The sequence below is a fragment of the Pithys albifrons genome, chromosome Z (assembly GCF_047495875.1).
Source record: "Pithys albifrons albifrons isolate INPA30051 chromosome Z, PitAlb_v1, whole genome shotgun sequence".
Taxonomy (NCBI): Eukaryota; Metazoa; Chordata; class Aves; order Passeriformes; family Thamnophilidae; genus Pithys; species Pithys albifrons.
The window spans coordinates 8,908,359-8,929,056 of NC_092497.1; the positions used below are offsets into that span (position 1 = coordinate 8,908,359).

The 20,698-nt window shown below is 49.9% G+C and overlaps 2 protein-coding genes across 3 annotated transcripts in view; one reads left to right on the plus strand and one right to left on the minus strand.

Annotated features, from left to right (window-relative positions):
• The window catches only part of DCAF12 (DDB1 and CUL4 associated factor 12), a 30,112-nt gene extending 16,354 nt beyond the window's left edge, over positions 1–13,758 (minus strand). Inside the window, exons 1-4 of the mRNA XM_071580182.1 lie at positions 13,568–13,758; positions 12,016–12,270; positions 1,680–1,886; positions 408–468 (exon numbers count right to left, since the gene is read on the minus strand). Of these exons, the coding sequence (XP_071436283.1) occupies positions 408–468; positions 1,680–1,886; positions 12,016–12,270; positions 13,568–13,648 (604 nt within the window). The 5' untranslated portion in view covers positions 13,649–13,758. The remainder of the gene's footprint in view (positions 1–407; positions 469–1,679; positions 1,887–12,015; positions 12,271–13,567) is intronic.
• A 4,283-nt stretch (positions 13,759–18,041) lies between these two features.
• Positions 18,042–20,698, plus strand: part of UBAP1 (ubiquitin associated protein 1) — a 39,217-nt gene continuing 36,560 nt past the window's right edge. For both annotated transcript variants that reach the window (XM_071581716.1, XM_071581718.1), the window contains exons 1-2: positions 18,042–18,164; positions 18,513–18,682. The gene's annotated coding sequence lies outside the window, so the exon portion shown is untranslated. The remainder of the gene's footprint in view (positions 18,165–18,512; positions 18,683–20,698) is intronic.

A 20,698-nucleotide genomic window follows, 5' to 3' on the forward strand; every position in this document is an offset into this window, starting at 1 on the left:
AACTACTGACAGCTTGACAAAACAAACTGGGTTTAATTAGTCTTTCACAGTCCTTCAGGAAACTGATATTGCTCTGCAGCCATCTCAAAGTTATTAACTGATAACCAAAACCCCCCTTGAAATTACTCCTCTTACATAGAATGCTTTCCTTAAACTCGTATTTAAAGATCCCCTCATGGCAACACCTACTAGAAATGCAGTAAGATTCCCTCTGCTACTGGAAAAATCAAATTTAGATGAAGTGTAGGTAGTCCTAAGTGGTTTCAAAAGCCCTGACAGAGGGGCCTTCCGAAGATTTGTAACATGTTGTACATCAGTACAAAACTCTGGAGAGGAAGAAAGTTAAAAAAAAAAAAAAGTGAAAAAACCCACTAACCAAACAAAAAGGAGAGAAAATTTGACTTTACCAGAAACAGCCATGGTATCACTGATCCACGCAATTGAAAATATCCAGTCCTTATGTCCATCCTAAAAGAAGAAAAACAGATTTTTCTATGCCCTTACACTCCAGAGCAATCTCAAAGCAGACAAGTGTTCTTCACTTGGATTGTTAGTACAAACCCAGAAGGACAGACCTACATTAAAAACATGAAGATAAGACTGCAATATCAAGCTGGAGCAGTTTCAGTACCTGGCAGCAACTTTAACTTTTTTGGTTTTGAAGTGTATCATTAATAGAGAGTGACTGGGTGTTGGAAAAACAGGCCTCTGTGACCAAATTGATCCCAGTCCTAAGGACTCGCATTTTCCATTTTGAAACCAGTATTCTTTACTTCTCTAATGTATCTACATACTTCTTCTTTCCTCAGATGCACATCCTAAAATAAAGAGTAACCAAAGTCCTTTGTTTATGATACATGACCTACAGATAATTTTGAGACTATTATTTCAAGAATCTTTTCTTTAGCAGGTGAAATACCTGCATGTGGGAGAAAGAAGAGCAAAAGGCTTTAATAGTTTGAAAAGATAAAGTCAGGCAAATGAAGAGCAAGTCATGCCAATCTTCAGAGCCAGGCCCTGCTCCAGCTGTTATCTGCTGCTGCAGGAACTCTGACCCCACCTCTGCTGCTGCAGGGAACGCCTGCACCAAGTCCTGACTCCAAAGGAGAAATGGGACAGGAGCACTCACAGGACACCACCAGACTCATCTCAGCTTTTTTAAAAAGACTTTTAAAAAAGGCATCAGGATGTTTCAGAAATAAACCAGTGTGACATCTATCAAACTGCCATAAGCCACTAGGTTAAAACTAACCTTCAAAGCCAAGTTCCACCTCTGGAATAATGCATAAGCTGCACTGGGTAAGGGGAACATTTGAATGACTTGCACCACCTTTTAAATTTATCAAAGAGCTTTTTCACTGTTAACTGGCTTCAAAGATCATCACCACAATTAGACTTTAACATTTAGGATTTTGTTTTGCAGTGCTTAAAAGTAATCTGAAGTAGATTTGAATGAGGGTGAGGAAGAAACCTGACTCAGAACCCTGAAAATCCACTCCCATGTTTATGTACTCACATTTCAGATACCATGTCAAAAACGACAACTCAGCTGGGAATGTTTCAGGCTTTTAGCAACTCCATCACAAGACTCCCAGATCCAAACCTGGCTCTGACCTTACACACTTCCAAGTGTAACTCTGTAAGAGGCAGAACAGACTTCCCCAGGCACTCCCACTTACATCTCCCACGCAGACAGGATCGAGCGTAGGCAGGCGATAGATGGCGAGGCTGTTGGGGTTGTCTCCACCTGTGGCCAGCAGGGTCCTCGAGGGGTTGAGCTCAATGGAGTGGATGCCACAGACCTGCTGGTTCACCATGCCGGGCTCACGGTCCTTCAGAATGGGAATCTTGGTAATCTGACCAGTCTGGACATCTACTACAAATAGCTGGGCAGAAAACAAAGACAAGTAAGTCATAGATGAACAGATAAGAAAAACAAGATGGTCAAATATCCTGCCTATTTTGAACTTAAATATTTTCAAGTTGAAATAAACAAATACTTCAATTATGTCTGGAAAATGCATATATTCCTTGGTAAAACCAGTAAAATAACAGTGACAGCAGGTTTTCTTTCAATCAACCCATTTGGTTTTCACAGCAATGAAAGGGAGAGCAGAGAAATGTCATGGGAGGCTTCCCATTTAACAAAAGCCTTGAACGTAAACTCTTCTCCCTGTTCAGTATGACAAAATACTGTTTCTCAGGTTCTGAGAAAGAGACCCACCTCAAAAGAGCCAGTAAGCCCCACAAAGCTCAGCAGAAGTCTCTTGCCTTCCAGAGAAGACACAACACAAAGGTTTGGCTTTGGCGGACCAACACTTTGCAAATCTATATAACTGGAATTTATTTTCTGGTGATACACATGAATGGTAACTAAACATGGTACTGCCATCTAGAAAAAGGTATCTAGTACATACCTCACCCTGGAAAACTACTACAAATTGGAGTAGTATGTCACAGGCCTCTTGTCAGAAAACTCAGTTATAAAGCCTTACAACTCCTCAGACAGACATTATACCCAGAGTTATGTCAGTTCAAATATCTGCAGCCACGGGGTTACAGTTTAAGCCAGAACAAAGGTTCACATTGCCTGCCAAAGTGCACTTTTATTTGGGAGGCTCCTGGGCTGGGCCACTTCACAGATGGTGTTCAGAGGCAGCTGCACTGACAGTCGAACAGGCCTAGCAGGGGACAAAAGCCCTGTGAGGGACCACAAGTGAAGCAACAAAATGGAGGATCTGACCTGGCACTAAGGAAAGTGATGTAGAATCACAGCCCAGGACTGTAATTAAATTCCACATCACCTTGCGTCTGTTCCTTCTATAACCAAAGAACATTGTCTCAAAGCCTCTGGAAGTGAACTGAAGATAACATCAATAACAAAAAAACCCCCACAATGCACTTTAAAAGATACACATCTCCAGGAAATTGTTCTGAAATCCATTGTCAGATATTTCTAGAAGGACAGAGGGAAATCTAGGGGTTCTCAGAGAAGTTATACAAACAAGCTGCTTTTGGTGAACTCCTACAGACTAAAAATCTGTTCTTTAACAGAAACATGAAAAATCACCAAGATAATTTAGTAGCGTATCTATTACTTGATGTACTGAACTAACAGAATATTAGTGTCAAATCAAAATCTAATAAAGGCAGTCAGCAATAAGCAGTCAGCAATAGGACAAGGGGGCAAGGGCTCAAGCTCTGCCAGGGGAAATTTAAGTTGGATATCAGAAAAAAATTCTTTCCAGAGAGAGTAATCAGGCATTGGAATGGGCTGCCCAGAGAGGGGCTGGATTCCCCATCCCTGGAGGTTTTTAAACTGAGATTGGCCGTGGCACTGAGTGCCATGATCTGGTAAAGGGACTGCAGTTGGACCCAGGGTTGGACTTGATGATCTCGGAGGTCTTTTCCAACCCAATCAATTCTATGATTCTATGATATGGTATGTTAAACACGTTCCACTGGGAAGGCTGAAATCTGTCCACTGCTATTTCTGTGCTGTATCTAGAATTGTGCATTCCCTTCAACCCTCAGCCATCTTCCGCTGTCAGCAGCAGTCCTGCACAGACAGACAGACAGACAGACAGCTGCTCCTGCTGTGTCTTCATGTTCACTTCTCTACCCTGCACCTGAGTGTGGGGTAGGGCAGCAGCTGAGTTAGATAGAGGGAGGCACTCCTCACTTCTCCCACACCTTGCAATGCAGTCCACAGCCTGAGACAGCTGGTAAAACATCCGAGCAGCAACTTCTTCTCTGCTTGGTAAGGAACTTGTCACACTGCAAGTAATTTAAAAACAACCACCAACTCCCGGGAGTAAAAGGAGCAAGCACTGAGACTCTTGCATCACCTGGGGCAGCACAGGCAGCCAGGAGCTCACACTTGAAAGCTACAGCACTGCCTGCCTAGGAATCTTCCCTGTAAAGCCAGAACACAAAAACCAAGAGAAGCCAAACAGTTGTTAAGACACTTCTAAAGCCATGAAGGGAGAAATGCTAAGAGAGGCACTCAGCTAAGAATGCAAAACATTTGAATACCATTGCAACTAAATAAAATATTTGCTACCCTTCAAAGAAGCACACCTGCAAACAACTTGACACAGATAGGACACTAAGTGTTGACAAAGTCCAATAACTGAATGCAGTGATTTTCTGCATTCTCAAGCAGGAATAAGAGCTTTTTCCCCAGCTACTCATTATACAGAAACAAAAAACCGGCTCCCAAAGTCTTTTCTAGATGTAATAAACCCCCATCAACCTCCAAACACTGGACTGTGTATATTTGTCTCTTAATTTTAAGCTTTGCACAAAATTCATCTCTTCCCACTAGTAAAACAGACGCATGTCTCCATTAGCTTGGCAAAGAATATTCAGGATTTCCCCAGATCTGGATTGCTGTCTGCCAGAAGTTCAAGGACCACACTCTTCACCTGTGAGAAACACAGTCCGCTGAGTTATTGTGTTCTGTGTGGGACAACCTTGTTCTAAAAAGAAAACAGGATGGATGATGGAGCAGAGAGAAATCCCTCTCTAGTTTTCAAAGCAGTTTAGACTTACAGCTTGCAGTAGTGCTATCTGTCACTCGAGGATCAAGGCAGACAGGCTGGCCAGGTACTACAGTTGTCAGAGCCATGAATCTTCACAATCTGGCCCAGCTTTGCACACCCTTTGAGATTAATAGCTCTATGCTTATTTTTCTTTTGGCTTGCAGAAGTGGCAAGAAGTCATTCTGGCAAATGGCTCCCCTACAATTACTACATGGCTGTCCTCTTCCCAACCTGCTTATTAACAACTAAATCAAGAAACTGCCCCACTTCATAGACCAAGGAACTTCATTAATCAGCTTGCCAAAGGTGAAGACTGTGGCAGGGAACTGAGTATCCCAGGACCAGATTCTGAACTGCAAAATTCACCCTTCTCTCACAAGCAATACTGAGAGCAGAATGGTCCAACAGGTTTTTCCACACTTCCCCTTTCTGATCTGCCTTTTGGGGACAATAATTTAGGGGGGGGGAAAGCACACAGAAAGCTAACAATTCAATAAAAATAAATTCCCTTCCCCTGTATCTTCAGCTGCAAGCCCTGACTTTAAATGACAAGATCAAAAAAGAGGCCTGGGAGATGCCATTTCAAGTCAGCACATGGACTCTCATCACTTCTACTGCTGCCCCTGCACAAAGAGCAGCAGATCAACAGGCAGCCCTATCCTGTCTTTTAGTTTGAATCTCTCTGATTAGCACAAACCAATCAGAACAAAAATAAAGGGTGCCAACCTGTTTTTATTACACAGAATATGCTGAATTGGAAGGGACACACAAGGATTAGAGAAGTCCAACCCCTGTCCCTGTGCAGGACACCCCAACAATCACACCAGGTGCCCCAGACTATCACTCAAACGTTTCTCCAACTCTTGCCAGGCTTGGCTGTGACCACTTCCCTGGGGAGCCTGTTCCACTGCCCAAGCACCCTCTGGGTCAAGAACCTTTTCCCAGCATCTCCCCCAACACAGCTTCAGGCCATTCCCCCAGGTCCTGTCACTGGTCACACCCCAGAGAAGAGATCAGTGTCTGTGCCACTTCTCTTCTCCTCATGAGGAAGTTGTAACTTCAGAGAGTCTCCCCTCAGTCTCCTCCAGCTTAACAGACCAAGATGCCCTCACCCACTCCTCAAATGGCTTCCCATCAACACCCTTCACCATCTTTGCTGCCCTCCTTTCAACAGTCTCTAATGGTTTAATGTATTTCCCACACTGTAGTATCCCAAACTGCACACAGTGCCCAAGGTGAGGCTGCCCCAGTGCAGAGCAGGGTGGGACAATCCCCTCCCTTGCCCAACTGGTGATGCTGTGCCTGGTGCCCCCCAGGGCAGGGCTGGCCCTGCTGGTTGACAGGGCACTGCTGACTCATGTCCAACTTTACATTGGCAAGAACCCCCAGACCCCTTTTCATGTCACTGCTTTCCAACCTCTCCTTCCCCAGTCTGCACAAACACCCAGGACTGCCCTCTCTCAGATGCAGAATCCAGGACTTTCCCTTGTTGAACACAAGGAGGATGAATGGAGGCACAGAGAACATTCATGAAAGAGACTTGCTCATCCTTCATCCAAGATGTGCTCTCCACACACTGCCTTCAGAAGTCACAGGCACATTCTTGTCATTCACACTAATGTCATTCACACATTTGAAAAAACCAAGATAAAAAAACAGTCACTAAGAGAATCAGTCATGGTCAAGTTTCACAACTGGCTTAAGCCAATCTTGGAGAATCCATGTGCCTCCTCCTTCTCCTTCTCCTCACCCATCCAAACAGTCTGATCACTCTTGTGACTACAACTAGTGCTCAGGTGGCTGCAGGGTCAGCTGGATGGTATCTCTGTCTCGGTGAAACCAACCCTACAAGAAATCCCACCTGCTCACAAAGCAGTGAGCTGACCCAGCTGGCTCCCCCACCACGTGCACATCAGTGCCAGCCAGAACAAGCAGGTGGGAACATCCAGTGCTGCAACAGCACAACTCCAGACCAGGTGAAGCTGGTCACAAAGAGATCTCACCCTCAGCCAAGATGGAAAATCAGTGCTTGTTCTCCTTCAAACACATTTTCTGCTTACAAAACAACAAAAGCAAGACAAGGTTTATTGTGTCATTGCATTGATGCCATGGTTGGTCACACCTGAGTGGCACTGACTGACCCCACAACTGGACAGAGCTCTCCAGGTGGGTCTCACCAAAGCAGAATCCCCTCTCTCACCTGCTGCCCACCCTGCTTTGGATGCAGCCCAGGACATGTTTGGCTTCTGGGCTGTGAGTGCCCATGGCCAGGTCACGTCCAGCCTCTCGCCCACCAGCACCCCAAAGTCCTTCTCAGCAGGGCTGCTCTCGGTCTGCTCATGCTCCAGTCCTGCATTGATACTGAGGGTTGCCCTGACCCAGGTGCAGCACCCTGCACTTGGTCTGGTTAAACCTCATGAGATTCCCACAGGCCCACTTCCTGAGCTTGTCCAGGTCCCTCTGGATGGCATCCCATTCGTCAAGTGTGCCCCCTACACCCCTCAGCTTGGTGCCACCTGCAAACCTGCTGAGAGTGCACTCCATCCCTTCATTTATGTCATTAATGAAGACATTAAATAACATTGGTCCCAGTACAGACCCCTGAGGGATACCACTTGTCACTCGTGTCCTCTGGGATGTTGAACAATTGATGGCCCCTCTCTGAGTGCGACCTTCCAGCCAATTCCTAAGCCATGTGTTGAATCCCTCACTCCCCAACTCGGAGGGAAGGATGTTGTGAGGCCCACGTCAAAGGCTTTACAGAAGTCCAGATAAAGGACATCTGTAGCCCTTCCCTTGTCCACTGATGCAGTGACCCCATCACAGCCAGCCCCACTGGTCAGGCAGGCCCTCCCCCTACTGAAGCTGTGCTGGTTGTTTCAAATCACTTCCCTGTCCTCCACGTGCCTTAGTAGAGCTTCTGTGTGGAGCTGTTCCCTGATCTTACCAGGCACAGAGGCAAGGCTGCCAGGCCAGGAGTTTCTCTAGTCCTCTTTTATACCTTTTTCAATGCAGGTACAGTATCTCCCTTTTTTCAGTCACCAGGGACTTCACCTGACTGCCATGACTTTTCAAGTATCAGAGAGTGGCCTGACAACCACATCAGCATATTAACACGCACCAATCTTAGCACAAAACTTACTCACAGGTGGTGCAGCAGAGGCAACTCAAGGGGGTAATGGTCCTGCACATCCTCCTCGAAAGGGTCCAAAGTGAAACAATCCACAATCTAAAGAAACCACCTGAGAAGTGAGGAGAGGTAAAAGCACCCAGCAAGTTGGCTGACTTTGAACTCACGTTTCCAGAGACAAGACCATGCCATAAGGCCCTTGGCCTTGCTGTGAAGCGCTCAAGCACTACCAGCTGATGAGCATGGACTTTGGTATTACTGAGTTTGTGCAGGGCCACACTCACATTTGTCAGTTTTCATTTGTAATTTTGGAAGGCTGACACACAGTTAACACAGGCTGGTAGGCGGCAGAGGAAGCAGAAGTGAGAGACTGTGTCTGCTAAAGGGCATCACACCATTCCTGGCACAGAAACCACCACCCTCTGAAGACAGACAGGAGTACCACATGCAGTTGACAGAAACCCACATACTTTTGAGGGAAGAAACAACACCCAGCATTTACTCACAAACCTCTGAAAGAAAGGTGAATGAAGGTGACCCCCACAGGCACCAGAGGTTTGTTTACACCAAGTTTTGGTCACTGTTTATTGCACTTGGGGTGGAGCTACAAACTGCAGAAGCAGGACTTCTCATTCCCTCCCTGTGATCATGAGTGAGCTGCCGTCTTGATGCAAAGCCAGAAGACACAGGAACTTGGAAAGCACAGGAAAGTCACTGTCCCCATGGCCAGCTCACACTCGCAGATGGAGAAGTAACTGTGCTGTTCTCCCCACCACAACCCCAGGACTACGAGACTGGGCCATAATTGTATGAAATGCACAGAACAGACACAGAATCTCCTGAACAAACTGAAAGTCTCTACGAAGAAAAAAGAGCTGGTGATTTACAGCAGGGCACCAAAGACAATACAGGTAACTACTGAAGAGAAAAAAGGTATCAGCCAGCATTCAGAAATCAAACAATTTATGCCTTGGAAATGCCACCTGGGCATTCAGTAAGTTAACACAACCACACCTACCAGTCCTGCCTGGAAAAAGGAAAAAAAAAATCCAAGCAATAATAAGCTTCTGGTATTCAGGGGACAATTTACAACTTTTATAATTTTTCATCCTTAACTTCACGATTAGGAAAAGAATTCTATCCTGAACACATATACATAACTAATAGAACAAAAGAAGGTGCAAAATTATTATTGAACCTTCTTTTAAGAGTTTATCTTCTTTGTGTGAGAAATGCTCACATTTTCCAAGAGAATTTAGAAAGGACAAAGAGGTCAAAGTAAAACTAAACTTTTACTTAACAGATTCTGCTGAACAGTGTGAGTCTCTCTCTGGCCCAACAGACAGTCCCAAAACAAACAGAAACAGAACCTTTTATACCCTTTTCCCCGGCCGAAAAGTCCCTGCCCCCTCTTCCTATTGGCTGGGAACTGGGGACTCACAGTCTGGACGGTTCGCCTGCCCGCCCAAGACCCCCCATCACTCCTAAGGTAGGAAAAGCAGTTAGCAACTAATTACCCCGTAACTACTATGTTACAATTCTTTTAGCTTCCGGAAATCCTTAATTATAACATTTGTAATTCGGTGAAGTCCTAGAGAGGAAAAAAGAACCACATGTTGTGGTCAGTTTCCACTTGCCCTAATCTTGTCTTGCACCAAAGTCTCAGAATTTCTCTAAGAAGCTTGAGCAGAACATGCATATTACAGACTGTCTTTTTCTGAGACTTCACGGTACCAGTCTTGGCTAATTCAGACTCCGATCAGGACACAGCCTGAAAGTCTGCACCTCTCATACGTTCACCTGCTCACTCATTTGACTCTGGAAAACAAGAAGCCCACACATGCAAGGTCCAGGAGATTCTGGCAAACAGCAATCCTACCTCAGCAAAGCCTAAATGATTGTACTGGAAATTTTAGGCACTTCAGTGCTTGTATAGTCCCGTAACTCTAAATCTATCAGAAAATTAATGCACTTTTAAGAATACCAAGTATTTGATTGACAGCTGCTCAGCTGTGAGCAGCAGGATCCAGTGGAGAAGAATAAAGTTATTTCATATGCACAATCATACCCTAGGATGACTTTAAGGATAAAAAGTTACTTCACATCATTAAACAAATTATAATCTTCATTAAAAGTGTGCAATTGAGAGAAAGCTGCATATTCTCTTTAGTGTTTATAGTGATTAATGCTGCCAAATGACTAACCCAATCCTCCTCCTCTAGGACGGGAGTGTATTTTTGTTTTGTTATTAAGGTAGTGAATCCCCTTCTGGCACTGCACAGCCAAGGGTAATTTATAAATTACATGGTAAAAGAGCTCAGTGCCACAGTCAAGTCTTGATTAAAATAACAGCTATGGTTTATATTTTTCTTTTGCTTTTAATTAAGTGCAACTCCAATGTAGCAAAGCGTATTAAACTCAACCAAGGTGTTTTGGATTTTAAATACCACAACGTCAGCATGTGAGAATCAGAAAAGGAATTTTTCTTTATTAGGTTGATCACTCAGGAGAGGAGAGAGAAGAGTGTCATAATTAGGGTTTAACGCTCTACTTGCTCAAATGGCAACTTTTCTTTCCAGAGAGAGTGCTCAGGCATTGGAATGGGCTGCCCAGAGAGGGGGTGGATTCCCCATCCCTGGAGGTTTTTAACCTGAGATTGGCCGTGGCCCTGAGTGCCATGATCTGGTAAAGGGACCGGAGTTGGACCAGGGTTGGACTTGAGGATCTCGGAGGTCTTTTCCAACCCAATCAATTCTATGATTCTATGAAATATGAGCACAAAGCCAACAAGTTACAGCCATTGCAGTGCTCATAATTCACACACAACCTTCCACAAAGCTTCTCTGGAAATCACTTTGCTCAGTGACAGGGGAGGTCCCACTGCAGTGTTAGGTCTGGCTGTGGCACCCACCCTTGGTTGCAGCATGTGCAGAGGGAGCAACAATCCTGCTGAATCCCTCTCCAGCTCCACGATTGTTTGGCCCCAAGCAGTTTTCTGCAAGGTTGCATTAACAACCCACTTGTCCTTTTATCTTTGCTGCCCCCACAAAAGTTACAGAACACAGTGAAATCACTGCAGCTCTATACAACAGGCAGTCATCTTGCTACAGTAAGCCAGATTTTTGGGAGCTTGTGTTTCAGCTGCTCCACAACCAGCACCGGCTGCTGACTGGCTGAGGAGATGAACACACGTGGAGAAAGTAGGCAGAGAGAGTCTGTTTCAGGCTTATTGATGATAAAAGGTTGGTTTGGCTATACAGTTAGGGCTTACTTCTTAACAGATACTGCACGAGAGCCTCCCCCTGCATAACTATGCCCATCTGAACTGGGAACAAACAGCCCACTGCCCCTTGCTGGTCCGAGCACCGAGTGTGGCTCCAGCACAAAAAAGGGATCTCAAAGCAAAGAAGAAATTGCAGCAGCTTTGGCGTTTAAGAGCTGCTTTATCTACACATTCCTTGTAAAGGCTGGTTCATTTTTGTGGCACTAACCAACATGCAAAGGACAAACTTGGGATTTTGCACTAATTCAACTGGAACTTCACATGTGAATTTGCTGGGGCTACCAACTGCAGTGGAGAGAGTATTACCTAAGAAGTTTGATTTCCTCTCCATACTAATCCCACAGGACACCACTCCAACATTCCCCTAAAATGTTTCAAACCATCGCTGAGGAATTTTTAGTTTCTGCAGAAGTACATAAGGACAGATAAACAAGAGAAGCTATTTGAAGACTGGAAACAGTTTTAGAGTGAAGAATCACTGAGTCAACAAGCAAAGGATAATTCTGAAGATCTGAAAGTGGGTTTTTTTATGTTTGGAGCTTTTCTGGCAACTCTTAGAAATATCTGGAGTTTAAGCACAGTTTTATATTTTAAACAACTTTTAAAAGTCATGAGCACAGAACTGTGTGTAAAACCAAACCAGGTAAGACTGAGCAAAAATGAATAAAGGAATCTTGGCAGCCAGTTCTGCCTGGCAGTGCCAGCCACCACTTAGAAACACTGATGACCCCCATTAACTTCCCGCCTGCAGGACAAGAGGAAAGATCCGACCTCACTGCTGCTCTCCATCCTACAAACTGATGTAAATTGGTCTCTGGAGGTGAGACAGATGCTGTGTGAGACGCCTCGAGTTTGGGCTCAGTACCACAATTTCAGATGAGAACAGCTCCTCCTTGAGCACTGCCTTCATTCAGAGTTAATTATGCCCGATTCTGATTCCACTCCGAACTAATTCCTAAAGTTTTCCTTGACAGTATACACACTTCGATAGGGGAAAGCACCATTGGGGGGCGGAGTAATGAACAGAGAGAAGGGAAACCGCAAGAGGTGGCACTCACGGTGTTGCACTTTGTCCCGCACACCACTTGCCGGTGGTTCAGCCACTGGGAGGCGAACACTTTATTTAGGGTTCCGAGGTGGAATTCTCTCTCCTTCAAGAGGCTGGGGAGCTTCTGGGCTGCGTATCCGTGCAACAGGCGGTGGTAGCTGGACTCATTCTGCATCCGGACCTCCCTCCCCTTCAGGTAGTACACCAGCGACCTTTTCACCGGGGGCAGCCTTTTCCTTTTGTAAACCGAGTGATCCCACCCATACTGCGGAAAATAAAGATGCAAGTCAGATAAAGCAACTAGAACAAACTTTAGGTACAACCCTCCAAAATTCCGCGGCATTCCCGGCGAAAACCTGAAGCCTTCCAAACCACCCACGGAACACCGCGCTCGGAGATGAACCCAGGAGTGCAGGGAGAGCCTTTAGCTGCGTGGAATTAAACATAATATTGGCTAAGAGGGCAGTAACGCTGCCATGGCATTAACGACGAGCCCGCGGCCGTTCGGCGCCCCAACGGCGCCGGGTGCTCGTGGAAACGGGCGGGGCGCGGAGCGGGACCGGGGCAGGTTTGGGGGGGACACCCCGGGGGGCCGCCCGACACCGACCGCGGGGCTCAGTCGCCTCCTCGGGCGGGGCCAGCGCTGCCCGGGCACCATCGCTGCGCCGGGACGGGCCCGGGCCCCGCGAACGGCCGAGCCCAACGGGGCACCGCGAGCGCCGGAGACAGGTGTACACCGGGCCCGGGGCTGCCCCTGCCCGCTGGGACCCCCTGACACCCTCCCGGCTCACACCGGGACCGGGGCTGCCCCTGTCCGCTGGGACCCCCTGACACCCTCCCGGCTCACACCGGGGCCCCCCTGACACCCTCCCGGCTCACACCGGGACCGGGGCTGCCCCTGCCCGCTGGGACCCCCTGACACCCTCCCGGGTTACACCGGGGCCCCCCTGACACCCTCCCGGCTCACACCGGGACCGGGGCTGCCCCTGCCCGCTGGGACCCCCTGACACCCTCCCGGGTTACACCGGAACACCCCTGACACCCTCCCGGGTTACACCGGGACCGGGGCTGCCCCTGCCCGCTGGGACCCCCTGACACCCTCCCGGGTTACACCGGAACACCCCTGACACCCTCCCGGGTTACACCGGGACCGGGGCTGTCCCTGCCCGCTGGGACCCCCTGACACCCTCCCGGCTCACACCGGGAACCCCCTGACACCCTCCCGGCTCACACCGGGAACCCCCTGACACCCTCCCGGCTCACACCGGGGCCGAGACTATCCCTCTCCAGGACTTCCAGCCTCCCGGACACCCTCCCGGGCTACCCGGGAACGAGGCTTCCCCTTCCCGGTGCCGCCGGGCCCCCCGCAACACGTTTCCCGGACGACAGCGGGAACCCCCCGTTCGTCCCCGGACACCGCAACTCCCCGTCAGGGTCACCCCTCCCTCCTTCCCTTCCTCTCTCGGAGCACCGCTCGCCCCGGGAACCGAAGCTTTCCCCGTTCCCAACACTGGGAACAAGCGCTTCTCCCACCCAAACTCCCCGTCCCCGCCCGCCCTCACCTGCTCCTCCTGGAGCCCCCCGGGTCCCGCGGCGGCGCCTGCCGCCGCTTTGCGCTTCCTGCTAACTGTTTTCCGGGACATAGCGTCGGGTGGCGGCGGCGGGCGAGGGGCGGCCCCACATGGAGCGGCTCGGGGCGGTGCGGGGCATATGGAGGGAGCGGGCTCAGTCCCTCAGCCCCGCCGGCCGCGCCTCACGGCACTGCACGGCAACGCCGCTTTTTTCAACTCTCCTTTTTACGACAGCCGCGCCGCTGCTTTGCGGCGCCGGCCCCGCCACGCCCGCAGCACCGTTGCCTGGCAACTCGGCGGCGGCGCTGGCCACGCCCCCTCGCGTTGCCATGGCAGCGCTTGCGGAGGGTGGCGCCCCCTGGCGGCGCGGCGGAGGTTCGGAATTCCCTCCAGAGCTGGGAGGGTTTTCCCAAAAAACACGAAACTCTGTGTTTGATTGGTCTGCCAGCGACCCGGGGAAGCAGAGACCCTCGTGCCCGACCAGTCTGTCAGCCTCCCGCCTGGAGACAGCGTTATTTAGGGTGGAAAAGACCTCTCAGGTCACCGAGTGCAGCCTGAGTCCACCAGCAGCAAGGCTGGTGAAGGGACTGGAGCACAAGTGCTGTGGGGAGAGACTGAGGGAGCTGGGGGTGTTTAGCCTGGAGAAGAGGAGGCTCAGAGGTGACCTCAGCACTGTCTAGAACTCCCTGAAGGGAAGTTCTGGCCAGGTGGGGGTTGGTCTCTTCTCCCAGGCACTCAGCAATAGGATAAGGGGGCACGGGCTCAAGCTCTGCCAGGGGAAATTTAAGTTGGAGATCAGGAAAAAATTCTTTGCAGAGAAAGTGCTCAGGCATTGGAATGGGCTGCCCAGAGAGGGGGTGGATTCCCCATCCCTGGAGGTTTTTAAACTGAGATTGGCCGTGGCACTGAGTACCATGATGTGGTAAAGGGACTGGAGTTGGACCAAGGGTTGGACTTGATGATCTCGGAGGTCTTTTCCAACCCAGTCCATTCTATGATTCTGTGGCCAATCCCACCTTTTCAACCAGACCAGAGCACCAAGTGCCACATCCAGTCTTTCCTTAAACATCCACAGGTATAATGACTTCATCAGTGCCCTGCCAGCCCATCCCACTGTCTAATCAGCCCTTCTGTGAAGGAATTCCTCCTCCTGTCCAATCCCTCCACTGAACAGTCCACTGGGGCGGAGGGAGGGTTGAGTGACTTGTTTAGAGTCACTGCAAACTCAAAGACTCCCTCGAGGCTCTTGTTACGACTTCCCCCAGGAAAAGGGGAGGGGGGTAACCCAGGTTCTTATCAATAATTCCCTTGGGGTTGGATTAGAGTGAAACTACACTGAATAATTGGTGTTTGAGAATGTATATAGGTAGGGTTTATTTTGACAATATCTTTTGGGGGGGAGGAGTAAATGCATAGGGGAGAGAAAGAGTAAGGCAGAGTAAGGAAAAAGAAAAGATGAGAATGAAAAAGAACTTATATAATCACCACTGACTAGATCCAGCGCTGCATCTTGATCTGCAGGCAGTGGGGACAAAGAACAGAGCCCAAACCCCCACATATATGTACCCTCAGCCTGCCTTTTGTGCCTCCCCCGAGGCAGGGGGTTCTTCTCCATGAAGCAGTGTCACCAGCCGGGCCATGAACTCCCACCTTTCATGATGGTCACAGGGTTCATGTGGAGGGCAGGAGCATGGCTCTTCTTGCCTCTTCAGGGCTTGACACTTTCAGCACCAGGGGGAGGAATGGACCCCAACTGCCCATCAGAGGTATAATGCAAAAGTCAAAAGCCTGCAAAAGCCTCCTAGAATGCATAAATCATTAATCCAACAGCTCTGCACACCTTAACTGGTCTGTCGGCACACAGGGAGGGTGCAGGGCCACACGGACACAAAAGTACCCTTGAAGGACTTACACCAACAGCTCATGGAATAACACTCCTTATTCATATGATAGAAAATAGTGACAGGTTAAGGTTCAAAGATCGTCAGTGATGGTATTTGGCTGCAAAAACAAGAGTGCTCCACAGATAAGCTCTGTTCATCAACAAAGGCTGGCTTGAGAAAATGAATCATCACACAAAGTCTGTTTCTCACACCACAGGCCCTACAGGGGACAATATAGGTTCAGCCTGTCAGCTGCTCCCGGAAATTAGGATGGAGCCTTTCCTAACTTCTCCCCATTTTTAACTAACTTTTATACTATTTTTGCACTTAGGTGGAGTTGAGTGACTGTGGTCATACATCATGTTTGGTGTGGGCTGGCCACCTTGGAGGTGTGTGGTCTCAGAATTACATCCCTGGTAACCTTTGGGATGAAGGTGGGCATTGATGTCACACCTGTGACCCGGCCACAGTCGCTGCTTCAACAGCAAGTCATCTTTTTTCCTCTTTGTTGACAGCAGCTGTGTGGCTTATCATCCACGGAGTCCCATCCAGTGTCTCCACTCTGCTCCCTTCTCCCTTTAGTCTCCCTGAGGATTGTGTGTGGGAAGCTGGGCATGCTGACCACATTCCATCCAGGGAGTAGCAGCTCGTAGCAGGGTGGGTTCTACAGTTGGAAAAGTGCAGCTGAGCACTGTTGAGAGTTCAGAAAACAGTATCTTTATTAACAGGAGTGATGGAACCCAAGGAGAAGGGAGAGGGAGAAGGAAGGAGACTAAGCCCAAACCTGTAAGCACCCCAGTCACCAAAGGGTTACTCAGGTAGGGTTGTGTTACCAACTCAGGACACTCCCCCAAAGGCAGGGGCTACATCCTCGAGGCCGTGGCAGACAGCAAGTGTCCCTGCTGTCGTTTTTGGGGAAAAACCAACAACCACCAGAGCATGAGTCCTCTCACCTTTACTGAGCCTGCTGGTGATGGGAGGTGTGGCCAGCACTGCCCAGGTAGAGATCTCAGGCACTGCCCTCTTTCTTCCTCATTGCTTTCTCTCCCTCAGCTGTCACCCAATAGGAGAGACCCAAACAGCTCTAGTTTATGCAAACCCTGTCTTCAAGGACAAAGCCTTCACTCCATCAGCTTTTGTTCCCTAGAACTTGGCAGGAAAAAACAAATCTTTTTTCACAGGTGGCATTAGCGAAAACACAGACCAAAATGTCAACACTTTTAATTCCTGATACACATCTCATTTCACCCTGTGATATCCATGCAGTTGTAACTAACTCCTACTACAATGTGAACACAACTTTCCAGTTGTCTCTGGTTTTACCTCCAGTCATTCTCCCACACCATTCTGCATGGAAAATCCCTTTTTTCCATGAAGCAAAAGGGATATGGCATGTTTGTATTTCATACACCCACTGAAGCCCATGGCGGGGATGAGTGGCATTTCTGGTGTTCACACAGCTCATACACAACTTCTTCTATGATTACAGAGGGAAAACTACAGGTGGTCCAAACGCAGCGACTGCCACGTGCCAGTGGCATTGCCGAGGAGAGAAACTGGATGAGGAGGAAAGATAAAAACATATTATATCCAGGCAGGCTTGAACAACATTCCAGTTCCTGACCACCTAAAACCTAAAGGTGCCTCAAGTCATATGGAACTGGTAAAGGTTTTCCTGATACAATATTGTTTTTATTACTTTTTTGTGTGTTTTCATCTAACCAACCTCAAAGACAAGGGTGCTGTGAGAAGCCAAATGAACTCTCAGGCTTCCTGGCTCCCCCTGAGGATAAAAAGGATAATTCTAGTTTGGCTATTTTCAGTCTTGACTTACCACAATTAACTCCATTCTCCATATCCTCCCTCACATGCCCAACTGTCACCAACATTTGGGACAAATCCCTCCCATTTCAGAACAAAGACCACGCAAAAGGCTGAAAACCCATCGGGAATGTCCCCTCAGGGCCATGGGAAGGCCTGGGGCAGGTAGGGGTGGATGCTGAGGGAAGGGTTGGAATGGCCCCTCCGGGCCCCACTTGACACCTTCATCCAGAGCTTTGGGAGGACCTCCTGGAGCCCGGCTGGGAGAGGGGCAGGAGGCACTGGAAGGGCCCCTGGGCAGGGCAGGAGCAGGGGACACACCAGTACAGGGACAGGGACAAGGACATGGAATGAGACAAGGACAGGGAATTGGACAGGGACTGAGACAGGAATGGGGCAGGGACAGGGAATGGGTCAGGGAATGGGACAAGGACGGGGAATGGAGCAAAGAACGGGACAGGGAATGGGACAGGGAATGGGACAGGGAATGGGACAGGGAATGAGATAGAGACAGGGCAGCTACAGGAACAGGGAATGGGACAGGAAATGAGTCAGGGACAGGGACAGGTACAAGGACAGAGGCAGGGACAGGGAATGGGACATGGGGCAGGGAACGGGATAGAGACAAAGCCCCCCGGCCCCGCCCCCCGCGGAAAGGGGCGTGTCTCTCAATTCGCCCCGCCCGCCCGCCGGGGTGACGTCACAGCCGGGCGCTCCCGATTGGCCCGGCGGGGCGGGTGACGTCCCTGCGTGACGCCATCGCTGCGGTGGGGGCCAGACAAGATGGCGTCGCCCGGGCCCGGCGGCGCCGAGCGGGGTCCGTAGGGACGGGACGGGCCGGGCCCGCGGGCAGCGGCGGCACAAGCGGGGCCGCGGGACTGCAGGTACGGGGCGGGGGCAGCGGCGGCACAAGCGGGGCTGCAGGTACGGGGCGGGAGTGGCACAGCGGGGCCGCAGGTACGGGGCGGGGGCGGTACGAGCGGGACCGCAGGTACGGGGCGGGGGCAGCTGCGGCGCAGCGGGGAGGGGCAGGCGGTGTCGGTCCCCTCGCAGCGGGGTCTGAGCGCGGGGCCGCGGCCGGACCGCGCCCCTGCTCCCCCCGCGCCGTGCTCAGGGCCCGCCGGGAGGGGCCGGCGCTCGGGGCAGCGGCAGGCCCGGCTCGGGGGGGACGCTCCCACTTCCCGGCAGTTCCCGGCGCCGCCGGAGTCACGGGAATGCCTTCTGCTTCCCAGGCGCTGATGAGCTCGCCCTTGCGGAGTGTGCCCGGGATTGCTGCTCGGATCGCAGAGAGCGCGGAGAGCCCGTGATGTTCGGAGCTGCCTCCTCGCTGTAACTGACCGCGTGAGGAACCGCAACGTCTGATATTTCTGGGGGGTGCGGTGTGTGTCCATTCTGCCTCCAGGTAACTTGTGAATGTCTGTCCCCCGTGCTGTGGAAACCCACAGTGCTCGTCCTCCCTGTGCCCCTTGTGACTTCAGACTTACGCTAAAACTCTGCTAAATCAGGTTGTGTCTCCTTGTAGGATGAGCAACCAGCTGTCTTTATTGCGTGGATTGTAGCCCCACACTTCCCTGTTTATGCTCATCACCTGTTTCTGGGTCTTTTCCAGTTGGCTGTTCTGTTTTAGAACGTGTCTCTCTGCAGACATCCATGGTTATGTGCACTGGTGTAAGAATACTTCAGTTTCATAATTTCTGACTTTCTGATAGTGCCTTATGTTCTGTTTCGCTCAGTGCTTAGTAGAAGTAAGATGTTAAACACTCTTCAGTATAATTCCAGAGCTGTCTTCCTGTGTTTTGTAGCTCAAAGTTTATAATTTTTAGAGGGAAAGTTGGGTTTGCTTCTGTTCTGTTTTTTTAGTTAGTTAAAGAAATGACAGTAGATGGAAAGAAGTAATCACCTTATCAACTGTTTTTACTCCCCACGTCATTAAAATTTCCAAACAAGGGGAAAAAACAGAGGTCTAATGACGTCGACTCTGAATAGAGATAACCAGGTGAACTCTGGCACTTGGCTGTGGAACTCATATTGCTGCCATCCTGGACTCAGTAAATTGTTTTGTGTTGGATTTGAGCGCTTGGAGTGGATATTCCTAAAGGGCAAGTGAGTGTTACCCCACTAAGGAGCAACTGGGTTGTGACTGGCAAAAACTCCCTGCAGTGGCTGTGCTCCTGATGGGAATGGAGCTGCATCCCACAGCCTTTGGGGGGGTTCTGGGACTATTCTGGTAGATTGGTGAGGAGAATCTTACTCCAGCTGGGATCCAGGGTGTTAAGGAGGAAGTGCTGCATTTAAGTCGTAGAATCGTAGAATGGATTGGGTTGGAAAAGACCTCTGAGATCATCAAGTCCAACCCTTGGTCCAACTCCAGTCCCTTTACCAGATCATGGCACTCAGTGCCACGGCCAATCTCAGTTGAAAAACCTCCAGGGATGGGGAATCCACCCTCTCTCTGGGCAGCCCATTCCAATGCCTGATTGGAAAGAATTTTTTTTCTGATCTCCAACTTAAATTTCCCCTGTCAGAGCTTGAGCCCGTGCCCCCTTGTCCTATTGCTGAGTGCCTGGGAGAAGAGACCAACCCCCACCTGGCCAGAACTTCGCTTTGGCCAGACCTCTTCCTCACCTGCCTCCCCTCACCAGCCGTGGAGGGAGTATTTCTGCCCCTGCTCAGGCACTCCTGCAGCTTCTGGTTTCCTGGCATTTTTAGAGGGAGAGTGAATTGGTTTGGGCTCCTCCTGCCCTTTTCTCGGTAGGGAACAGCGACGTGTGTGGAGCTCTGGCAGCCCCGGGCAGTGGGATGGGCTGAGCTGTCCCCGCGTGGCAGCGGCACAGCCGAGCTGGACTGTCTTTACAGGGAGAGTGCTCAGGCATTGGAATGGGCTGCCCAGAGAGGGGGTGGATTCCCCATCCCTGGAGGGTTTTAACCTGAGCTTGGCCGTGGCACTGAGTGCCATGATGTGGTAAAGGGACTGGAGTTGGATCAAGGGTTGGACCTGATGATCTCAGAGTTCTTTTCCCACCCAATCGATTCTGTGATTCAGGGCTGTGGAGGGTGGTGTTGGGTTGCAGCTCTGCGTGGAGCTGCTGCCTGATGACCTCGGTTTCCTGTGCACACAGAGCTGCGATTCAGAAGGGGCAGTAGTGCTTTAGGGCACAGCTGCAACTGGGTGACTCAAACCTTTAGGCAACAACCTGAACTCCAAGGGCAGGGCGACAGAAAGCTTGTAATTTTTAAACTGATTTTGCAAGTTTGCGGGTTTAGAAACAAAACAGTGATTGTCCTTTCCTTGCCTCACCGTGTCTGGCCTGCACTGTTTGATACCTCCTGTTGGGTTTTATTTTTGTTCTCCTGTGAGTGCACTGTGGAACAAAAGAGTCAGGGGAGAAGCTGCTGCTGTTGAGATCAGACACTGCAT